This window comes from Heptranchias perlo, chromosome 10 (assembly GCF_035084215.1).
Source record: "Heptranchias perlo isolate sHepPer1 chromosome 10, sHepPer1.hap1, whole genome shotgun sequence".
Lineage (NCBI taxonomy): Eukaryota > Metazoa > Chordata > Chondrichthyes > Hexanchiformes > Hexanchidae > Heptranchias > Heptranchias perlo.
The window spans coordinates 8,117,137-8,141,731 of NC_090334.1; the positions used below are offsets into that span (position 1 = coordinate 8,117,137).

Sequence of the window (24,595 nt, forward strand, 5' to 3'; positions counted from 1 at the left end):
TCACGAGAAGAAATCAATCACAATTCTACCAGCCCAAACAATTTGTTCGAAAAGCAATTAACCAAATATTACAATCATGCTTGCACCTCCATTTAAAACTTCCCAACTGCTGGTACAAAAAATTTAAAGCTTGCTATAAAGTACTACACTAAAACATATTGAAGTAAATTACAACAATCTGTTAAGATTTTATTTGAATCCTAAGCAAGGGCCTTCTGTAACTTACTGGTTTGTATTCCATTTGTGCATTGATCCAGAATCCACAGAAAACCAGATGTACAAACCAATAAGAATATTAACATTTTAAAGCCTTCTGGATGTCAATACCTGTAAACCTTAAAATGCACAACATAAAAAGACCTCTCTACAAGCAGCTAAACAACAAAAGCTTATAAGCACTCTTAATTTTCCTAAATTTTTGGTGAGATTTGAAGCTCATCAAGGCAAACAATATTAGTGCTATAGAATGTTGCCCCATCCCACTATGCATAAGCACAAAGCACTTCTGGTCAAGTAGTACATAAACTATATACAGAAAAAAAAAGAAATGGCATTTATACAGCACCTTTCACAACCTCAAGACGCCCCAAAGCGCTTTACAACCAATGAAGTACTTTTGAAGTGTAATCACTGTTGCAATGTAGGAAACGCGACAACCAACTTGCACACAGCAAGCTCCCACAATGTGATAATGACCAGATAATCTGTTTTTTTAAAAAAAAGTGATGTTGGTTGAGGGATAAATGTTGGCCAGGACACCAGTGAGAACTCTCCTGCTCGACTTTGAAATAGTGCTATGGGATCTTTTACATCCACCTGAGGGGGCAAATGGGACCTCGGTTTAACGTCTCATCTGAAAGACTGCACCCCCGACTGTGTAGCACTCACTCAGTACTGCAATGAAGTGCTTAAGTCCCTGGAGTGGGACTCGAACCCACCTTCTGATTCAGGAGAGAGTAAAGTGTACTGTAATTTAACCACATGCCTTAACTCTTCCAACTCCAGTAGTGCTACAATACTCACAGCTAAACAACATTTTTTAACAACTCCATTATTCTGAATTGAAACAGAAGTTTTACTTAGAAATAATTTTTTGGATCTTCTCTTCATGTTACAATTGACCTAGATAAATAGTAAAGCTTCCATCACTCTGCCCTGTACTTCAACCCTAGACACTAAACAACCCCTACCTACACCATTGTAACATTCCATTTCCCACGTCAACAATCCTTACAGCATCTCTATGAGATTTTCAATTTAACACAAATTTTTAATCAGTGTTTTATGATAAGGGACTATACTAAGACCGCCCAAACTCAATTCACACAAGACACTTACAGCTACCAGAAAGAGATCAGCCATCTGGGTAATACTTGGACCTGGATCTCAGGAGTGAGAAGAATTACATAGATAATCCAACACAGAAACAAGCTGTTTGGTCCAGCCGGTCGGTGTTTATCCTCCACACAAGCAATAATCCCAATCCCATGTGCCTGCCCTATTTCCATATCCCTTTACCCCTCTTTCCTTCATCCACCAACACTAAAAGCTGTCAGTTTCAATGTACCCTCTCCCATTCCTTCATAACTTCCAACACCTCTATTAAATCACCATGATATTCTCTGTTCCATCAAAAACAGCACCAATTTTCCAAGTTTTTATTCGCATTCATATTTCCTCATACCACACAGCATCCTAGTGAATTTGTGCTGTACCCTTTCTATTGCCTCAACATCTTTCCAATAATGCAGATCCAAAAACCTCTCAGTACTCCAACTGTAGTCTTACTATGGTTGAAATAGATTTACCATTACATCCTGACTTTTACATTCTATACCAGTTGCCATAAAGTAGTCCATTTGTTATTTTTTAAATTGGTCTTATCCACTTGAGGTGCTGCTTGTAATGTCTTTTGAGTCTGAACCCCAAATTCCTTTGTCACCCAACCTTACATACAAACATAGGAAGACATTGGACAGGAGAAGACCAGCTGTCCGTCTAGCACCTTAGGGTAAGGAGTCTCTTGAAATGATGGGCCTCCTCCATTCAAAGTATAATTGTAACTTATTTTTTCTCTACCGAAATTGAATTCCATCTGCCACTTTTTTTGCACATTCCACCATCTTATCAATATCTCCTTGTTGCTTCCATTGGTTCACGGAATTATTTACTACGCCTTTGTAGTATCATTTTTTTTTTTTATTCGTTCACGAGATGTGGGCGTCGCTGGCAAGGCCGGCATTTATTGCCCATCCCTAATTGCCCTCGAGAAGGTGGTGGTGAGCCGCCTTCTTGAACCGCTGCAGTCCGTGTGGTGACTGTTCTCCCACAGTGCTGTTAGGAAGGGAGTTCCAGGATTTTGACCCAGCGACAATGAAGGAACGGCGATATATTTCCAAGTCGGGATGGTGTGTGACTTGGAGGGGAACGTGCAGGTGGTGTTGTTCCCATGCGCCTGCTGCCCTTGTCCTTCTAGGTGGTAGAGGTCGCGGGTTTGGGAGGTGCTGTCGAAGAAGCCTTGGCGAGTTGCTGCAGTGCATCCTGTGGATGGTGCACACTGCAGCCACAGTGCGCCGGTGGTGAAGGGAGTGAATGTTTAGGGTGGTGGATGGGGTGCCAATCAAGCGGGCTGCTTTATCTTGGATGGTGTCGAGCTTCTTGAGTGTTGTTGGAGCTGCACTCATCCAGGCAAGTGGAGAGTATTCCATCACACTCCTGACTTGTGCCTTGTAGATGGTGGAAAGGCTTTGGGGAGTCAGGAGGTGAGTCACTCGCCGCAGAATACCCAGCCTCTGACCTGCTCTTGTAGCCACAGTATTTATATGGCTGGTCCAGTTAAGTTTCTGGTCAATGGTGACCCCCAGGATGTTGATGGTGGGGGATTTGGCGATGGTAATGCCGTTAAATGTCAAGGGGAGGTGGTTAGACTCTCTCTTGTTGGAGATGGTCATTGCCTGGCACTTATCTGGCGCGAATGTTACTTGCCACTTATCAGCCCAAGCCTGGATGTTGTCCAGGTCTTGCTGCATGCAGGCTCGGACTGCTTCATTATCTGAGGGGTTGCGAATGGAACTGATCACTGTGCAGTCATCAGCGAACATCCCCATTTCTGACCTTATGATGGAGGGAAGGTCATTGATGAAGCAGCTGAAGATGGTTGGGCCAAGGACACTGCCCTGAGGAACTCCTGCAGCAATGCCCTGGGGCTGAGATGATTGGCCTCCAACAACCACTACCATCTTCCTTTGTGCTTGGTATGACTCCAGCCACTGGAGAGTTTTCCCCCTGATTCCCATTGACTTCAATTTTACTCGGGCTCCTTGGTGCCACACTCGGTCAAATGCTGCCTTGATGTCAAGGGCAGTCACTCTCACCTCACCTCTGGAATTCAGCTCTTTTGTCCATGTTTGGACCAAGGCTGTAATGAGGTCTGGAGCCGAGTGATCCTGGCGGAACCCAAACTGAGCATCGGTGAGCAGGTTATTGGTGAGTAAGTGCCGCTTGATAGCACTGTCGACGACACCTTCCATCACTTTGCTGATGATTGAGAGTAGACTGATGGGGCGGTAATTGGCCGGATTGGATTTGTCCTGCTTTTTGTGGACAGGACATACCTGGGCAATTTTCCACATTGTCGGGTGGATGCCAGTGTTGTAGCTGTACTGGAACAGCTTGGCTAGAGGCGCAGCTAGTTCTGGAGCACAAGTCTTCAGCACTACAGTTGGGATGTTGTCGGGGCCCATAGCCTTTGCTGTATCCAGTGCACTCAGCCGTTTCTTGATATCACGTGGAGTGAATCGAATTGGCCGAAGACTGGCTTCCGTGATGGTGGGGATATCGGGAGGAGGCTGAGATGGATTATCCACTCGGCACTTCTGGCTGAAGATGGTTGCAAACGCTTCAGCCTTGTCTTTTGCACTCACGTGCTGGACTCCGCCATCATTGAGAATGGGGATGTTTGCAGAGCCTCCTCCTCCCGTTAGTTGTTTAATTGTCCACCACCATTCACGACTGGATGTGGCAGGACTGCAGAGCTTTGATCTGATCCGTTGGTTGTGGAATCGCTTAGCTCTGTCTGTAGCATGTTGCTTCCGCTGTTTAGCATGCATGTAGTCCTGAGTTGTAGCTTCACCAGGTTGGCACCTCATTTTTAGGTACGCCTGGTGCTGCTCCTGGCATGCTCTTCTACACTCCTCATTGAACCAGGGTTGATCCCCTGGCTTGTTGGTAATGGTAGAGTGAGGAATATGCCGGGCCATGAGGTTACAGATTGTGCTGGAATACAATTCTGCTGCTGCTGATGGCCCACAGCGCCTCATGGATGCCCAGTTTTGAGCTGCTAGATCTGTTCTGAATCTATCCCATTTAGCACGGTGGTAGTGCCACACAACACGTTGGATGGTGTCCTCAGTGCGAAGACGGGATTTCATCTGCAAATTTGACCACTCCCTCTAGCTTTATATCCAAATCATTGATGTACATCGTGGCAGAAGCAATCCCAGAACACAACTCTGTGGGACACTGCTATAAATTTCCAAACTCTGATAAATTCCCCTTAATTCCTAATCTGTGACCATGCTTCCAATCAGTTTTTAAATCCAATTTGCTACCCTTCCTCTACTTCCATACTCCTTGATCATCTCCAATACTTTCTTGTGTGGTAGTTTATCAAAGGCTTTCTGAAAGCCCATGTACACCATATCCACTGCACTTCCCCCCTCCAACATATCTGTCACCACCTCAAAGAACTCCATCAAGTGAATCATGCATGATCCTCCTTTCTGAAATCAGAGAATGGACAAACCCACAATTCAGTGTCTCTCCCCTTACTACCCCCAATGCACAGAAGCTTTAAAATAAAGTTGCAATATACACCTTGTAGAAGTTTATCAAGTTCTTTAGATCCCGTTGTGATCTGGATGATTTCTGAGCGCCTCTGATGGAACTCCGTAGCTGTAGTAAAGCCCATCGGCACAAGTTTAGCTGCTTCAGCCTAAAGGAAAAGAAAGCAAAGATGTGACAAGCGAACAGGTGCGCAATATGGGAGGACATTCAAATTCAACCACAAGGTTTATAATGAAGTGTTAATAAAAGCTAAAAATCTCACCTTTATAAATACTAAAGTGCACAAACTCTACCATCCTCAGCAAAGATTAACTGCCATGGGCACAGAAATACCCTTCGGATCACAAATAAATCCAGAAACTAGATTTCTATATCCAAGTTTTCAGGAGCCCAATATTGGATTCAAAGACTAAAATCTGATAAAATATTGGTTTTAGCAATGATGTTCTGCCCTTAGGTGTACTTAGCCTACTTTGTTAATATGATCATGCATTTATTAAATGTACTAGAGCCAGACTAATATAGCATCACTCTCAAACAAGATTTATAGGATTTCCAAGAGCTGCCTGCTTGGAACGCAACATGTCCATTGGACTGTAAACAGAGGTTTTACTATACTTGGGATGTTCAAAATATTCCTAAGTCACAAAATAGGTCATTTTTGCTCAGAGTGCATTTTTAGATCAGGGACAAATATCACAGAAAACCCAAGTTGGAGTCAGAGCTCTAGGCTAGAAGTGACAAGGCTTTGGTTTGTTAAAGGAGAAAGCATGAATAGTTCTTGCCTATATTTTGTAACAAGAAAAAAATAGCATCTTTCATGTCCTTAGGATGCCACAAAGCACTTCACAGCCAGGGAATTACTTTAAAAGTGTAGTCATGGTTGCTCTTTGTAGGCAAACAAGACAGTCTAACTGCACACCGTAAGGTCTCACTAACAACAATGAGGTGAACAACCAGTTGACTAGACCAGCTGGGATTGTTCTCCTTAGAGCAGAGAAGGCTAAGGGGAGATTTAACAGGTGTTCAAAATTATGAGGGGCTTTGACAAAATAAATAGGGAGAAACTGTTTCCACTGGCAGGAGGGTCAGTAACCAGAGGACACAGATTTACGGTCATTAGCAAAAGAACCATGGGGGAGATAAGGAGAATTTTTTTTTAAAAATGCAGCGAGTTGTTATGATCTGGAATGCACTGCCTGAAAGGGTGATTCAATAGTAACTTTCAAAAGGGAATTGGATAAATACTTAAAGGGGAGAAAATTGCAAGACCATTGGGAAAGAGCAGGGGAGTGGAACTAATTGCATAGCTCTTTCAAAGAGTCAGCACAGGCACGATGGGTTGAACAACCTCCTCCTGTGCTCTATGATTAATCTAAAATAAAAACAGAAATGCTGCAAACACTCAGCAGGTCAGGCAGCATTTATGGGGAGAAATCGAATTAACGTTTCACTTTTCATCAGAACTGGAAGATGCTGGTGATGAACAGCTTTTATGTAAGTACAGAGCCAAGGAAAAGAACAGAAGGGAAAGGTTTGTGATAGGGTGGAGGACAGGAATGTTTAAATGACAAAAGGGATGATGGTGCAAGGCATAACAGGACAAATATGGAAACAGAATATGGGTCCAGAAGAGGTTTAAATGGTTGCAGAATGGGAGCAGTGATTAAGATCTAAAGTTGTTGAACTCAAATGTTGTGGCCAGAAGGCTGTAAAGTGGCTAGTTGAAAGATGAGGTGCTGTTCCTCGAGCTTGCGTTGAGCTTCAATGGAACAGTGGAGGAGGCAGAGGACAGAGGAGTGGGATGGAGAATTAAAGATGCAAGTGACCGGAAGCTCAGGGTCACGCTTGCAGACTGAACGGAAATGTTCAGCAAAGCAATCACCCAATTGGCGTTTGGTCTCCCCAACGTAGAGGAGATGGCACTGAGTAGAGAATACGGTATGCTAAGTTGGAAGTAGTACATAAATCGCTGTTTCACTCAGAAGGAGTGTTTGGGGCCCAGGATGGTGGTAAGGGAGAAAGTGAAAGGTTTGCATCTTCTACGCTTGCATGGGAAGGTGCAGGGGGAAGGGAAGCAGGTGTTGGGGGTGATGGAAGAGTGGACCAGGGTGTCAGAGGGAATGGTCCCTTCGGACTACTGAAAGGGGAGAGATGGGGAAGATGTGTTTGGTGGTGGCATCGCGCTGGAGGTGGCAGAAATTGCAGAGGATGATCTTTTGAATGTGGAGACTAGTGGGGTGGAAGGTGAGGACATGGGGAAGCCCTTCATGATTCTGGAAGGGAGGGGAATGGGTGAGGGTGGAAGTGCAGGAAATGGGATAGACGTGGTGGAGGGCCCGGTCGACCTGGGTGATGGGGAATCCTCGGCTGAGGAAAAAGGAAGACATTTCAGAAGCATTGGTGTGAAAGGTGGCATCAGAACAGATGTGACGGAGATAGAGAAACTGAAAGAATGGAACAGAGTCCTTTCAGGAAGTGGGGTGGGAGGAAGTATATTCAAGGTAGCTGTGGGAGTTGGTGGACATTGATTGGCAGCCTATCCCCAGAAATGGAGATAGAGAAGTCGAGGAAGGGAAGAATTGGAGATGGGCCATGTGAAGGTAAAGTTGAGGTGGAAGTTAGTAGCAAAGTTAATGACATCTTCAGTTCACAGCAAGAGCAGGACGCGGCACCGATAGTCATCAATGTACCGGAAAAAGAGGTGAGGGAGGGGTCCTGTGTAGGGCTGGAACAAAGAATGTCCTACGTATCCCACAAAAAGGCAGGCATAGCTACGACCCATGTGGTATCCCATAGCGACACCTTTTATTTGGAGGAAGTGAGTAGAGATAAGGAAAATATCGTTCAATGTGATATTTTGATAGCATTGGTTGAGGGATGAATGCTGACCAGAATACTGGGAAAACCGAAAAAATGCAATGGTACCTTTTATGTCTAGTTGAACAGGTGGGGGGGGGGGGGGGGGGGTGGAAATCTCAGTTTAACAAGTCATCAGGAAGACAGCACCTGACAGCACTCCCTCAGTACCGGTACCTCTTTGACCAAATTTTCAGTCACCCCTCCTAATATCTCCTCCTTTGGCTCGGTGTCAATTTTTGTCTGATTATGCTTTTGTGTAACACCTTGGAACGTATTCCTATGTTAAAGGCACTATATAAATGCAAGTTGTTGTTGCACTCAAGGGTTAACCTAGATTATCTGCTCAAGTCCTGGAGCGGGGCTTGAACCCAACAACCTTCTGACTCGGGCAAAAGTGCTACCACTGAACCAAGCTGACCCTAACTTTAGACCTCTAAAGTAAACCCACAGGGCTGTTTACTAATTAAATTTGTATTGTATTTTCCATGAAATGCTAAACATTGGGCTATCCGTTCCATAAATTTTACAACTTCATAGGGATGTAGACAAATGACATCCCCATGCATGATTTGGAAGATCTGAGCTCGAGTGCTGGGAAGGAGAAAGGAAGTGATGAGGAATCATGAAACAAAATGAAGTGGCAAATTGAAGAATTGTCCAGAGCTCAAGCATGATACAAATGCCGCCAACAGAATCAGGTCTGCATTCCAGTTGTGGGCACCTCACACGAAGTCCCAGCAACAATCAAATCAACATAATAACCAACCAATTCTCAAACCACTCGTGAAGTATTTAGGATATCACAAACTCAGCTGCATAAACAGTAATAACATGTTATCCTTATTGTGAAAATATTAGCACCTACATTTCCCCCACCAAAATAAGGGGGGAGGATATGTACCAGCTAAGTTTCTTGAGGATTATTAGAATTAGCACATAATTGTTTCTGTTGATCAGCAGCTGCTGGCTCCTTCCCAAGTCACAAGTACCAGTGGAAAATGACTGGCTCTTATTCACTCTTAAAGATAATTTTGCAAGTGAAACATCCAAGTGTGATCGATATGTACCAGGAGCAAGACTTTTCTCCCAAAATAGACAAGCAGATCTCCTGTGGCGTTGTTCAGAGTTAGAGAATATGTTATTTTATAATGATAGGGGTGTTATTCCATGCAATACACTTATGTATTTTCTGGGTCACTAATTTAAATTGACTGAATAAGTCAAATTCAGTTTTTATTTCTTGTCCTATACTGTCATCTTACATGATGGTATGCAAAATATCCCAAACTGTGTACGGTGCCCGCTTTTTAGCAGCACTAGGGTAGCCATTGTAGGTAACATTAGTTTGGGGGGGGGGGGGGGGGGGAAGAGAGAGAGAGAAGAGAACAGAGTCACGGGGTATGGTGGTACTTGGGGGAGGAGGGTACTGCAATGGGGCAGCTGCTGTCTGGATGCATGAGGAGATCCTTTGTTCTGTCATCATTGTGGAGGGAAACTTGGGGTTCAGCAGAACTTGTGACCCAACCCCATATTCCCTTGTACAAGTGGATTCCTGGTGTCTGTCAACAAAGAGGGGGGAGGGTACAGACATACCAGTTTTCGCAGCACTGATTTGCAACTTTCTAAAGAGATCTGCCAACTTTACTTTTGAGATTTGTTCCTGGAAGTGTATGTATTTTCTCTCATGTCTCACTGGTGTCAGTAATTAGAAAGTTGCCATTTTTTAAAATTAACAAAACAGGTGATAACTAGAGGCTTTGTTAGTTTTCCAAATTCAGCTCATTTATGTTATTTTTAAAAATACAAATTAGGATGAAGAAAGACACTATCTTCAGCTAAATGCACTCTCTGAAGTTTACAGAGTAATGATCATTCAAAACCAAAACTAACAAAAGCTGCAAAAGATGTAGTCTGTATAGTTTGTCAATTTTTCTCTCACTCATACAAATACAACCTCTGCTATAAATTTTACCAGAATAAAGTTCTTGAAATTTGGTCTCTAGATTTACTTGAAATAATTTTGCAAAAAAGATTTGGTTAGAGACAGAGAGAAGTGTTTTATCATTTGGCTAGCTAACTGCTACTGACTCAGTCTGTGAAATTATGCAGAAAGCACATCCTCAGACTACAGGATCAGTCTTCAGGTAACCCAGCCATCTATCTGGGCAAAAATATCAAATCAAAGCCCAGTCTTTTAGAAGAAGCTGTGGCCTTCATATAAGATAGACAAAAGAGAATTAAATGGATAAGATTAATCATGTTATTGTGAAATAATTAACTTTTTTTTATTTTAGTGGCAAAAGTGCAGTTAGATGGAGATGGAGAAAGGGATGGATTCTCTACAGCAAGATGAGGGGGAAGAAGCATAATCCAGGTAACTGTAGGAATCAGGAGGCTTTTAATAGGTCTATGTTAAAAGCCTATTATCACTGATGGAGAGAGAGAGAAGTCTGAGAAGGGAAGATCATGTCAAGGTGATGAATAGCTATATTTGCAATTTTCACCCAATGAAATTTTCAAGATCAAAGTGAGGAGAAACCTGCACCAACAATGTAACAGAGGGAGAATCCAGGAAGAGATATGACTAGGATTGGAACAGAGTGCTTCGCATACATTCTGTAAAAAGATAGGCACAGATGGAAACATGCAGGCTCTCAGTGACACCTTTTATGCGGAGGAAGTGAGTGGATTTAAAAGACAAGCACAAATGAAACTGTTCCCATTGGCAGAAGGGTTGAGAACCAGAGGACACAGATTTATGGTGATTGGCAAAAGAACCTTCGGCCCATCGTGGCCGGCGCGGACACGATGGGCCGAAGGGCCTCTATCCGTACTCTATGACTCTATGACTCTATGACATGAGGAAAAACCTTTTTACGAAGCGAGTAGTCATAATCTGGAATGCGCTGCCTGGAAGGTTGGTGAAAGCAGATTCAATCGTGGCTTTCAAAAAGGAATTGTATAAATACTTGAAGGGAAAAAATTTGCAGGGTTATGGGGAAAGAGCGGGGGAATGGGACTAACTGGATTGCTCTTACAAAGAGCCAACATGGGCTCGATGGGTCGAATAGCTCCTTCTATGATTCTAAATTCAGCCAAGCATAGAAGGGTAGTGAATGGGTACTGATTGTCAGCTTTTCGAGGAAGTAGTGCAGGGCCTAGAGACCATCCTGGTGAGGGACGGTACATATCCACGGAGACAATTGGGACTGTGGAATCTGAAATCAGAAAAGAAGTCACCAATGTCGGTGATTTGGGACTGGACAAGGCGGGGACAGGAAGAATAGAGTCAAGACAAAATTAGTTTGGTGGGATAGGGACAGTTGGTGTGCCAGGACAGTTCTGTTCATGTACCTTAAGAAGGAGGTAGAAGCAGGCTATGCCGGGTTAAAGGCAGTGGAGGGAAGGATAATCTGGGGAAGGGGAGATATCGACAATAGTCTGGAAAATGATGGCTTGGAGTTTATTTGTCAAGTCGTGGTCCAGAGGGATGGTAAAATTCTTTAAAAATGGAGGAATGGAAATAACCAAAGTGCGGATGCACAGACCTTCAAAAGTGGAAGAGCAGCTTGAAAAGGCCATAAAAGCAAATGGGATTCTGGACTTTTACACAATGATCGGGAAATTAAGAAAGTGATGCTGAATTTGTACAAGACATTGGTCAGGTTACAGTGGGCGTATTACACACAGTTCTAAGCATCCCCTTATAAAAAGGCTGTTCGAGCCAAGGAAAGGATACGGTGAAGAATCACAAATTAAACTAGAAGAGGCTCTAGTTGAAAACGACTTGGAAAAATTGAGGAGTCTTCACCAGAAAAGAAAATGTTTAGGGGGTATCTAATAGAATTTTTCAAGATTATGAAAAATTGAGAGGGTACCAGCAACATGGGGGCAGAGTCAGTAATATTACTAGGGGTCAGAAAAAAATCTTTACACAGAGTTATTAGAACATGGAATACTTTACCATAAGTAGCTGCTGAGGCAGAAGCTGTAACATCATTTAAAAGTGAATTAGATAAGTATTTGTAAAGGAAGAATATAAATGGACATGGGGAAAGAGTTGGGAAATGAGAGAAAAGAGTGGATGGCTCCAGTTTATGATGGCCTCCTTCTGTGCTGTACCTTCTGGGATTCCAAGTGTAAAAATCTTATTCCAGACATTAGAAATTTCATTAAGGAAAAAAAGTGATGAAAATGTTTTCAAAAAAAATTGAGTGATTTGACTTGTTCATCAATAGAATGTGATGTGAAATGTTAACATCGGATTTTACCCATTCTAAAATGTTTCCTTAGGATTTCCATTATAAAATGTTCACATAGGAAGTTTCCATGATAAATGTAGACATAGAAAAAAAGTTTACAGAAATTAACATTTGGGGATAGGTAGTGCACACCACATGCATAATTTTTATACAGATAGGTATGGTTCGAGAAAACTTACTCCCAGCTTCTCTTCTTTCCCAGCAAACCAACACAACTACATCAGAATCAGGTAGAAGTTCAGGTTGTCGTCTCACTCCCCTTTCCCCATAGAGTTGCAATCTCTAATGCCCTGATCCACAGACAAGATGAACTGCAGGTAGCCTTTCAAAAAATATACTGGATCTTTCTTCAACATATGGTTGGACATTACTGCTGTGAATAGAGAAGCTTTTGCATTATACACTAATTCCAGTCAGCTTTGCACAGGAACCCACACAGCTCGATAATAACTTCCACTTCAACTCCAGTGATTAGCATTTTTAAGTTAAGGTATGTGGTCTTTTTTATTAAAATGATGCAACAAGTATTACTGGCATTTCCTATAATTAGTGCCATTGGCAAGATGCCCATAACCAGATGACAAAATTGTTTTTTTTTTAAAATTACAGCTCTGTATGCTGAAAAACACAAAGCAAGCTCCCAATATCTTCATAGGAACATAGGAACAGGAGTAGGCCATTCAACCCCTCTTGCCTGCTCTGCCATTTGATAAGATCATGGCTGATCTGTGATCTAACTCCATATACCTGCCTTTGGCCCATATCCCTTAATACCTTTGGTTGCCAAAAAGCTATCTATCTCACATTTAAATTTAGCAATTGAGCTAGTATCAATTGCCGTTTGCAGAAGACAGTTCCAAACTTCTACCACCCTTTGTGTGTAGAAGTGTTTTCTAATCTCGCTCCTGAAAGGTCTGGCTCTAATTTTTAGACTGTGCCCTCGACTCCTAAAATCCCCAACCAGCGGAAATAGTTTCTCTCTATCCACCCTATCTGTTCCCCTTAATATCTTATAAACTTCGATCAGATCATCCCTTAACCTTCGAAACTCTAGAGAATACAACCCCAATTTGTGTAATCTCTTCTCGTAACTTAACCCTTGAAGTCCGGGTATCATTCTAGTAAACTACGCTGCACTCCCTCCAAGGCCAATATGTCCTTCCGAAGGTGCGGTGCCCAGAACTGCTCACAGTACTCCAGGTGCGGTCTAACCAGGGTTTTGAATAGCTCCAGCATAACTTCTGCCCCCTTGTACTCTAGTCCTCTCGATATAAAGGCCAGCATTCCATTAGCCTTATTGATTATTTTCTGCACCTGTTCATGACACTTCAATGATCTATGTACCTGAACCCCTAAGTCCCTTTGGACATCCACTGTTTTTAACTTTTTAACCATTTAGAAAGTACCCTGTTCTATCCTTTTTTGATCCAAAGTGGATGACCTCACATTTGTCAACATTGAATTCCATTTACCACAGTTTTGCCCATTCACCTAATCTATCAATATCCCTTTGTAATTTTATGTTTTCATCTACTCTGCTTACAATGCCACCAATCTTTGTGTCATCGGCAAACTTAGATATGAGACTTTCTATGCCTTCATCTAAGTCGTTAATAAATATTGTGAATAATTGAGGCCCCAAGACAGATCCCTGCGGGACTCCACTAGTCACATCCTGCCAATGTGAGTACCTACCCATTATCCCTACTCTCTGTCGCCTTTCGCTCAGCCAACTTCCTAACCAAGTCCGTACTTTTCCCTCGATTCCATGGGCTTCTAACTTAGCTAACAGTCTCTTATGTGGGACCTTATCAAATGCCTTCTGGAAGTCCATATAAATAACATCCATTGACATTCCCCTGTCCACTACTTTAGTCACCTCTTCAAAAAATTCAATCAGGTTTGTCAGGCACAACCTACCTTTCACAAATCCATGCTGGCTCTCTCTGATTAACTGAAAATTCGAGGTGTTCAGTCACCCTATCCTTAATTATAGACTCCAGCATTTTCCCCACAACAGATGTTAGGCTAACTGGTCTATAATTCCCCGGTTTCCCTCTCTCTCCTTTCTTAAAAAGCGGAGTGACATGTGCAATTTTCCAATCTAGAGGGACAGTTCCTGAATCCTTTTTCATTTGTTTTTCCCCTTCTTCCCCTCTACCCCTTTCCCAGGGGTGTTCATCATTCACGTGCAAGTCTAGACAGTGAGTGTCAGCAGGCTGCTTGATTCGGGGCATCACAACCAAGCCCGATTCTGTCCTCCCCAAATGTCCACTGCAAATGCTTCCAGCAGGGATTGATATGTAGCAATCAGAAACAAACTATGGTTAACTTTCCCCATCCTATCCCAGTAATATTGTCATGTTCATACAGCAGTCCACCCGAGATCCATTAACTCAGCCCTGACCAGGCATATCAAAGCTGGTTGGTATGGTTCACCTACTCTTGACAGATTGCCTGAATCATCAGGAGATCCTAGCTTGCAAACATTAATTTTCTACAGGATACATATTACATCAGTACAAGAAAAAATAAACTTTAATCAGAGGAAATGAAACATAAAAAGAAATAAACGTACTTTGACACATTCCAAGTACCATTTTCTGAGTCATAGGGGAGCTACAATGGGACATCACATGAAAATGAAATGACTTGGAAACTTAACTTGCTGCAGGTAGCTAGCACATGGAATTGTTCAATGCTTTGCACCTAGCAAGAGTTTAACATGCATCTCGGGTCAACCAGCACGTATTCCCAGAAACAGCCCTAAAGATATAACAAGGGCCGAAATCTTTCAACCTACATGAGTCAGTGGAAACTTGTAATGGGACCAGTAAACCAATCAAAATTCCTGTCACGAAAAGAATCTCAAAATTTCAAACTCATCACAATTTAGTAAATTTTAAAAAAATTATTCTAAATTTTTACAAGTTCCAGACAACATAATACATTCCCATCTCATGCACACAAAATATAATGTTTCAAACATTCAAGTTAATTGCCCCAGATGACAACAGTTTCAGTGCTATAACTGGCATGAGTACCCCTAGACTAGACAGGGGAAAATTAAATAAATCATTCGTAGTTTTCACGCCTGGGTGTAATTGAGTTAGTGAGGTACTGTAAAATGGGGGAGAGCAAATCGGCAGCCCGTATTACATCTCTCCAATGGAAATAAAAAGGAGGAGAGATGTAAAGTGGGCTGCTGATTCGCTATCACCTGTTTTACACTAATCGCACAGAGTCAAAATTACCCCTCTCGTGTCTAACCAACGATCTCTGCTGGAAAGTGCATGTGCATTGGTACCCAATAAAAAAAGAATCACATGGGCATCGCAGCCATTCAGAGACATATCTAAATAGCCTGTCAACACACACAGCCCAGGTACACATCTTTAAAAAAATATTCACAGGGTGCTGGCCAGGCTCCATTTATTGCCTCGCCCTGAAAAATGAAGTCCTTTCAAACCATATTCTAGTGAGAATCAACATTTTCAAGAGAGGGGGAGGAGAGAAATTTGGAATAAAAATTAGTCAGGCAACAAGTCAACTGGAACCAATCTCACCATCAGCAAATTAGAAAACCCAATGATGCTACACAGCTGCCCTACAAATTTTAGAACCTCCAAAATTATATAGAAAGCATCTAAATTAAACAAACACAAACCACCCCACCAAGGTGAAGCCGTAATAACCAGCACACATGTGCAAACATTATCTCTGTATACCATTTGGGAGAAACACACCAATTGATGGAAGGATGAGCACCACTGTGAGGAACAAGCTAGGCATTCCTGGACGTTAATACATATTTTGTAACTTGCAAAAAACAACCCAGACAAACCACAGAAGTTTGTTTAAATTTAACCACGCCTCACAATACTCACATACGGAGTTACTGAATATTATGTTTATTCTGCTATTGATGGAGGCCTGTATTCATCATTCAAGAATTGTGCAGTAACCCTTGACTTGTGGAAAACATTCAACAAATTCACAAGTAGCATCATCCATTTAGAACACAAAAGACAGAATTCATATTTAAAACATTTCGGTCGGTCTACGAAACCACGTATAACGTCCCACAACTGAACTGTGCAACCCACCAATAATGGCCACTTACTGCCACTAACAATTGATTCAGTGCAAGCATCCATGAAACCACAAGTTAGAGGAAAGCAATGAAGGCAATATTGTGTTGCCCCATCTCCCTGCCCTAGTTCTTAACTCGCATCTTTCTCTAGTTTCTCTCCTATCTCCCCTCACGCCCACTCCGAGCTTGTCTTGTCCATGAGACCCATCTCTTGCTCTCCCAACCCTATTCCCACTAAACTGCTGACCACTCAACTTCTTTTCCTGGCCCTCATGTTAGCTCATATTGTAAACGGTTCCCTCTCCTCTGGTACTGTCCCCCTTCCTTTCAAATCTGCTGTCATCACCCCTCTCTTCAAAAAACTCACCCATGACCTCTCTGCCCTTGCAAACTAGCACCCTATCTCCAACCTCTCTCTCCTCTCCAAATCTGTGCTCATCTTTCCCACACCATGTTTGAACCTCTCCAATCAGGTTTCTGCCCTTATCACAGCACTGAAACGGCCCTTATCAAAGTCACAAATGACATCCTACGTGACTGTGACAGTGGTAAACCATTCCTCCTCATCCTTCTCGACCGGTCTGCAGCCTATGACATGGCTAACCACATCATCCTCCCCCAACACTTCTCCGTTGTCCAGCTGAGTGGGACTACCCTCGCCGGTTCCACTCGTCTATCCAGAGAATCTCCTGCAATGGTTTCTCTTCCCATTCCCGCACTGTTGGAGGCCCCAAGGATCTAACTTTGGCCCCCTATTTCTCATCTACACGTTGCCCCTCAGCAACATCATCCGAAAACACGTCACGTTCCACATGTACGCTGACAACAACCAGTTCTACCTCACCCCCACCAACGCCTATGATTTGGCATGCTGCGTGTCCACTGGATGAATGGACATTTCCACCAATTAAAATACTGGGAAGACCGAAGCCATCATCTTCAGCCCCCACCACAAACTGTTCCGTACCAACTGATTTCATCCCCCTCCCCAGCCACTGTCTGAGGCTAAATTATAGTGTTCGCAACCTCGGCGTTATACTTGACCTTCAGCTGAGCTTTCGACCCCATATCCTCTATCACCGAGGGCCACCTACTTCCACCTCTGATATCCCCCAACTCCACCCCTGCCCATCTGTTGCTGAAACCCTCATCCATGCTTGTATTACCTCGAGACTCGACTATTTCAATGTTCTCCTGGCCAGCCTCCCATCCTCCACCCTCTAAACTTCAGCTCATCCAAAAGTGACGCCCGTATCCCAACTCGCACTCAATTCCTGTTCGCCAATCATCCCCGTCCTACATTGGCTCTTGGTCTGGCAATACCTCAAATTTGAAATTCTCATCCTTATTAAAATCCCTCCACAGCTTCACCACTCCCTATCCCTGTAACCTCCTCCACCTCAATCTCTCCAGGAACTCTGCATTCTCCAATTCTGGTCTCGTGCATCCCCGATTTTCTTCGCCCCACCATTGGCAATAGCGCCTTCGGTTATCTAGGCCCTAAGCTCTGGAATTCCCTTCATAAACCTCTCTGCCTTTCTACCTCTCTCTCTTCAAGTCGGTCATTAAAATCTACTTCACACCTGTCCTAATATCTCCATATGTGGCTCGGTGAGACATTTCATTACGTTAATGGCACTATATAAATGCAAGTCGTCGTTGCTGCTTCCGGTGTGTAGATGTTCTATTGGCACCAAGTGTCAGCCTTTAGTTCAGTGGTAGCACTCACCTCTGAGTCAGAAGGTTGTGGGTTCAAACCCTACTCCAGAGGCTTGAGCACATAACCTAGGCCGACACTTCAGTACAGTACTGAGGGAGTGTTGAACTATCAGATGAGACTTTAATCCCCAGGCTCCCCTCTCAAGTGGATGTAAAAAGAAAAATCACATGGCACTATTTGAACAGCAGGGGATTTCTTCAGGTGTTCTGGACAACATTTATCCTGCACCAAGAACAGATAACTGCTCGTTTATCTCATTGCTGTGTTTGTGGGACCTTGCTGTGCACAAATTGGTTATCGTGTTTGCCTCTAAAACAGTGGCTACACTTCAAAATTATTTCACTGGCTCTGAAGCATTTTGGGAAACCATTAGCATGTGAAAAGGAGTTATATAAATGCAAGTTCTCTCTATTTCATTGGTTCAAGTAGGAATCAAAGCAAATAAGAACTCAAGTGTCTGTTCTGTGGCAGCAATGGGCCAGAAGTGATTTGTTGGGGGGAAAAGGCACAAGGGTACAAGATTTTTTAGCAATAGGAAAGGACCCTAGGGCCCAACAATTCTATAACTTTTTCATACATCAACCCCATCTATCTACTTTCCCACCATAGCCCTCTCTTCAGAATGTGTGTTTCGGCCAGCCAGGTGTCTGATGCACTCAGAAACCCATTATATTTAGGACTCTCCAAGCCAAGCTACTAGGAAATCCGCATTAGTTAAATTCCTATTTGCACCCACTCTCTTGCCCAAGTCCAGACACTTCAGACACAGGTTAGCAAGAGCCAAGGCTCAAGTCAACACCCCTCAAACCCAAGTGCACACAGAGCTAATACTTGAGTTTAACCAGCTAAGACGATGTAGCCTAACAGCAAAGAGAAGTGATGAGCTTCCCAACGCTCGTCAAGCCAGGACTATCCTACCTGTTGGGGCAGTGGTTTGCGGGGTTATCGAGGAACAGATGGGAGGAATCACAGCTCTCTGTGACCAATCTAACATTCCTGATCCTGTTAATGAGCCAGCTGATTGAGCAACAGCTATAGCAGACTTGCCTGGCTCAAATATTGGATTATGAAATCTACTACAGAGGGTTGACATGGTTTCAACCTTCCACCATGGAAGGACCTTGATCACGAGACCACACCTTCTTTCCCCCCCCCCCCCAGGAGGATAATCAATATTTGCTCTCTTACCAAAAACACATCTATTTGTTTCAAATTCCACCCAAAAGTGGACACCAGTCAAAACTTAAATTACTTTATACCAAGCATTAAAAAGTACTTAATTGCAGTGTTCACAGAAGCAGCCCTCCATTCTTCATTCCCCCATGTTAAAAAAATTCAAAATCATCTGCAATTTTGTTCAACAGTTTTCCATTGCACACCATTACATATCTCATGAAGAGCAAAGAACAACAGATTTTTTTCCCCCACTAACTCTGCTTCTTTGGTTACTCATGACTGTTAGAACTCTGGATCATAGAGTGAAGAGGCACGCCAGAAAGCCACTAGATCTCGGAACCCAGTAACCAATTCCGCTGATTTAGATTTGCTGAAACACAAGGTACCCCTCGCCTGACTGCAGTCACCCTTTTCAAACAGAGATACCCTGAATCAGATGCCCATAACATTGAAACCCTCTCAGTCTATCCTGGTCCGTCTGGAACTGCCTTTGTTTTGCTACTGAAATGTAAAGGACAATAATTTTCACAAATTGAGATTGCTGCCTAATTGCATTTGCAGATTTAGAATGTTTTACTTCAGGACATACCCCTCTTTGATACTTTGATAACATCAAGTTAGTTGAGGCTGGAGCGGAAGGCTCTTATAATATGACTAATCAAGGCATGGCATTTAAATGAATTTAGCATTGGGGTTCACTATCTGATGAGAAAGTACGACAGCTATCATTCAATCCAACAGATTGCACGGAGTTGCTATGTGAGGGGTAACCTAAGAAGGGTATCCTGCTCTCTGAAGCTGTAACCCTGTGAAGTGCCTCCCGCTCCATTCAAATATTAAATCAAGGTCAGAGAAATAGACAAAAATCTGTATGAGAAGCTGTTTCCAGAGCCTGAAGGTGAACCCACGTTTGTACCTCTTCATTCTCCCTCCTGAAATAAAGTAGTTCACTCTGGGGTTTCAGAAGGCCAATAGATGTTGACATGCTATACCCAATAACCAATGCCACCAATTTGAGGTCTCCTAATATGAACTGTATTTCTGCTGAGTCTTTTGCGGCATCCATTTCAGAGTGATTCTGTTTGGAGAAGATGACTGCAATCGAATTAAGGATACCTTATATTTCAACAAGCCTGAATCAGTAGGATTGATTACCGAGTACAACATGTTAAGATCTGGTGGCTTTTTGTCCCCCCAGAGGAAGCCCCATTACCTCAAGAAACAAAATATAATGAGCAGATTATCTTCTATTCTCCCACTCACCTAAAGAGCTTAGCATTAACATTGAATACTTGTTCTTTGGGTCTTCTCGCTTCACTTCCCTTAATTTCAACATGTGTGCAAATAAATGTGAAAAGTCCAATGCTAATGTTGCAGGCACAGAGATCCACGCTGTTACTCAAGACATGCAGCCTCCAGTTTATCCATGTATGCACAGCACCTGCTCTTCTGGAGATGCAAGCAATGTAAATGGTGAAACATTAAATTGGACATAGCTGGTGATTGGAGGGGCAGACTATAAAGAGGAAGTTAAAATTTTATGCTATTCCAATTACATTTTTTTTTGTTTGTTACAACTAAAACAGTAAATTACAGATAACATATCCAGTTGCAAAGACTCTTCTCTTAAGTCAAAGAGGATGGACAAACTGCTGGATAAGTTTAATTATAAAATCTAAATTTGCAGAGCAAGACCAAATATTGATAAGTCATGCTTATGCACGCTCAAATGGCTTTACACTAAGGTAATTCAGACCATGTTCACACTTTTACAGTTCATATTTTGTAGTAAATCATGTGTTTGTTAATCAGGCTTTTCACTGTGTTTTCTGTATGCAAATCTTAGGCAAAGATCGATAGATAGAGATATATATATTACACACACACTTAAAAATAGGAGTGCGTGAAAGGAGAGTGCAATGGCAAAAAAGGAAGGCATTGGGAGTACAAAAATGTAAACGTTAAGTGATTGTCTTAGTTGTGTGGGTTCAATATTACATAGAATGTACAACACAGAAACAGGCCATTCGGCCCAACAGGTCCATGCCGGTTGTTATGCTCCACAGGAGCCTCGTCTCACCCTTCTTCATCTCACCCTATCAACATATCCTTCTATTCCTTTCTCCCTCATGTGTTTATCTAGCTTCTCCTTAAATGCATCTATGCTAGTCACCTCAACTAATCCTTGTGGTAGCAAGTTCCACATTCTAGCCACTCTTGGGGTAAAGTTTCTCCTGAATTCCCTATTGATACTAAGGCTATGTCCAACTTAATTAAGTTTGTTTCAATGTCAGTATGTGAGCTGAAAACTTTACAAAAATAGCTGGCATATAAATCCAGAACTTCCTTTTCTTTTTAGCTGTACACAAAATTATTAGACAGTATTCAGGGAGGAACAGGTGGGCAGCAAGTCCTTTCAAGCCTCACTTCTTTTATATAAAAAAAACATATTTTGAAATGGATACAGGGCTTTGTTCCACTCTTACCAGTATCTTCTCTGCTTTAGCTTCACTGATGCCCTTGATATTTAGCAGTTCCTTCTTTGGGGCATAGGCCACTGCCTCCACTGTGTGGAAACCAGCCTCTTCCAGCTTTTTCACATCATTAGCACTGATCCCACCTTGCTGAGAATAAAAGCAAAGTCAGTTCAATTTTAGATCTATCTTTAAAATCCATTAACTACAAGTTAAAGCTGAATCGCAATGCACATAATAAAAGCAACTACTTACAGTTATATAGCACTACTACGTCCTGTAGTGCTTTGGGGATCAGAAAATAAAACGGGCAGAGGAGCCCTGCGCATGCGAGTCATCAAAAAAACGGACGGTCATCCCCAGTCACATTCACTCCGTTTTTAAAAAAGGTCAGATTCTCAAGTTAAGAAACTTTAGGATAGAAAGTGAACCTAAAGAATCAAAAAGCAACTCCACTGCTTCTGATTTGTCACGCCGTTTGTCCGACATCCAATATTGATAAGCAGAAATTTCGTCCAATTAAATATTGGGAAGACCAAAGCCACTGTCTTCAGTCCCAGTCCCCTAGCCTCCGATTTCATCACCCTCTATGGTCATTGTTTGAGACTGAACCAGACCCTTCACAATCTCGGCATCCTATTTGATCACAAGCTGAGCTTCTGACTCCCATATCCTCTCCAACACCAAGACCGGCTACTTCCACCCCCGTAATATTGCCCATCTCCATCCCTGCCTCAGCCCATCTGCTGCTGAAACCCTCATCCATGCCTTCGTTACCTCCAGACTCCACTATTCCAATGCTCCCACCTTCCACCCTGCTCATCCAAAGCTTTACTATCTGTATCCTAACTCGCATCAAGTCCCGTTCACCCATCACCCCTATGCTCGCTGACCTACAATGGCTCCCGGTCAAGCATCACCTCTATTTTAAAATTCTCATCCTTATGTTCACATCCCTCTAGAATTCCCCCTCTAAACCTCTCTACCTCACTCTCCTCCTTTAAGACACTCCTTAAAACCTGCCTCTTTGACCAAGTTTTTTTGTCACCTGTCCTAATATCTCTTATGTGTCTCGGTATCAAATTTTGTCTAATAACGCTCCAGTGAAGAACCTTGGGACATTTTTACCAAGTTAAATGCATTATGTAATACGTTGGTGTTGTTGAAGGCTGGTGGTGGTGGGGTGGGGGGGGGGGGGGGGGGGGAAGCAAGCATACAAAAGAAACTACAAATCCAATGCCATTCCCTACAGGGATATCAGTCTTATAAATGCACATAGATGAGTCATAAAAAAGGCATCTATTTGCATCACCTTTTTAACCTCTCCCCTCCTTCAAAAACCTCCCGAAAGCTTCTCTATTCAACCATTCTTACGCCACCCAACCCCACCCCCACCAACCATTCATATCTTTCCCATTGCCTGGTCATCATCTACCTCCCAGTTCCATAAAGCACCGTGAGGAGTCCCTCTATGTGAGGATCAAGCTGCTGCCCTAAGCAATTATAAATAAAATAAATCCACTATGAATTTCTTTAACCCTAAATATATCTCAACATCACCATCTGACATTATTTGGGTAAGAATTGAACTAAATTTCATTGTGAAGCATCATTTCACTACACAGTCAAATCTCAACATTTCTACAGGAGAGCAAGAATTCACCATTGCTGCTACTTCTCACTCAACAGTCCTTGGAATTTCAATACATTGTATTTCATATATAATCCAACATTGATCAACAGTACATTATGGCTTTATATTGCCCAAATATTTTCTTTTGTTCATCCGTATATTTATTTTGAAACGGCACACAAAATTGACCTCCATGTCAGCACATTATAAATCCTAACTCAAAGCACACAACATTGAAATGCTCCCAGCGTTCTCCAAACATTATCCTGTAAATCTGAAACAGATGTCTCATAAAATTGACCCTGGCGGCTACTGGGAGAACAACGGCCTGAAAAAACAAGCCTTTCCACAGTTTTGTGTTTGAACTTCTGTATACAGAGGCTCACATGCAGGAGGAACATCAGCTGTATTGTTACTAGGCTTATTTGGCATTTTGATACCAATAAGCGACAGTAAAAAAAACTGCACTTACAGAATCATATAAATTACACCATAGGAGAAGGCTAGCTGTTAAACTGAAGCCATCTACTCTTCCATTTTCAAACTCTTTCCCTATATCCTTCTTTATTCTTCCTTTACAAATACTTATACAAATCTTTTTAAATCATGTAATAGTGTCTGCCTCAACAGCCACTTGCATTAAAGTATTCCCTCCCTTCATTCTTCTAGTAATAGTTCTAACTCTGCCTGTGTTACTGATTTGCCAGCCAGTGGAAATAATTATTCACTATTTACCCTCGCAAAACCTTACATAATCTTGAAAAAACTATTAGATACCCCCTTAAGCTGTTCTGTTCTAGTGAAAAAAAAAAGTCTTCAAGGTGTCAGCCACGGCTCAGTGGTAGCAGTCTCACCTCCAAATTAGACGGTTGCAGGTTCTAGTCCCACGCCAGAGATTTGAACACATAATCTAAGCTGACACTTCAGTGCAGTGCTGAGGGAGTGCTGCACTGTGGGAGGTGCCGTTTTTGGACGAGATGTTAAACCAAGGTCTCATCTGCCCTCTCAGGTAAAAGATCACACGGCACTATTCGAAGAACAGGGGAGTTCCTTAAAGCAGGGAAGGTTAAGGGGTGATTTGATAGGAGTGTTCAAAATCATGAAGGGAATTGATATAATAAATAAGGAGAAACTGTTTCCAGTGGCAGAAGGGTCAGTAACCAGAGGACACAGATTTAAAGTAATTGGCAGAAGAACCAGAGGCGAGATGAGAATTTTTTTTTAAATACAGCATATGATGATCTGGAATGCACTGCCTGAAATGGTGGTGAAAGCAGATTCAATAGTAACTTTCAAAAGGGTAAATACTTGAAGGAGAAAAATTTGTGGGTTATAAGAATAATTGGATAGCTCTTTCAAAGAGCCTGCACAGGTATGATGGGCTGAATGGCCTCCTTCTGTGCTGCATCATTCTATGATTCTCCCAGCGTCCTGGCCAACATTTATCCCTCAAACACTTCAAAAATACTTCATTGGTTCTAAAGCAGTTTGGGATGTCCTGAGGTAGTGAAAGGTGCTATGTAAGTGCAA

At 42.5% G+C, this 24,595-nt stretch overlaps 1 protein-coding gene across 1 annotated transcript in view; it reads right to left on the reverse strand.

The window, feature by feature from the left end:
- rad51 (RAD51 recombinase) overlaps nt 1-24,595 on the reverse strand; it is a 94,056-nt gene that overhangs the window by 57,037 nt on the left and 12,424 nt on the right. The window contains exons 2-3 of the mRNA XM_067990969.1: nt 21,445-21,582; nt 4,876-4,993 (exon numbers count right to left, since the gene is read on the reverse strand). Coding sequence (XP_067847070.1) covers nt 4,876-4,993; nt 21,445-21,582 — 256 coding nt within the window. The remainder of the gene's footprint in view (nt 1-4,875; nt 4,994-21,444; nt 21,583-24,595) is intronic.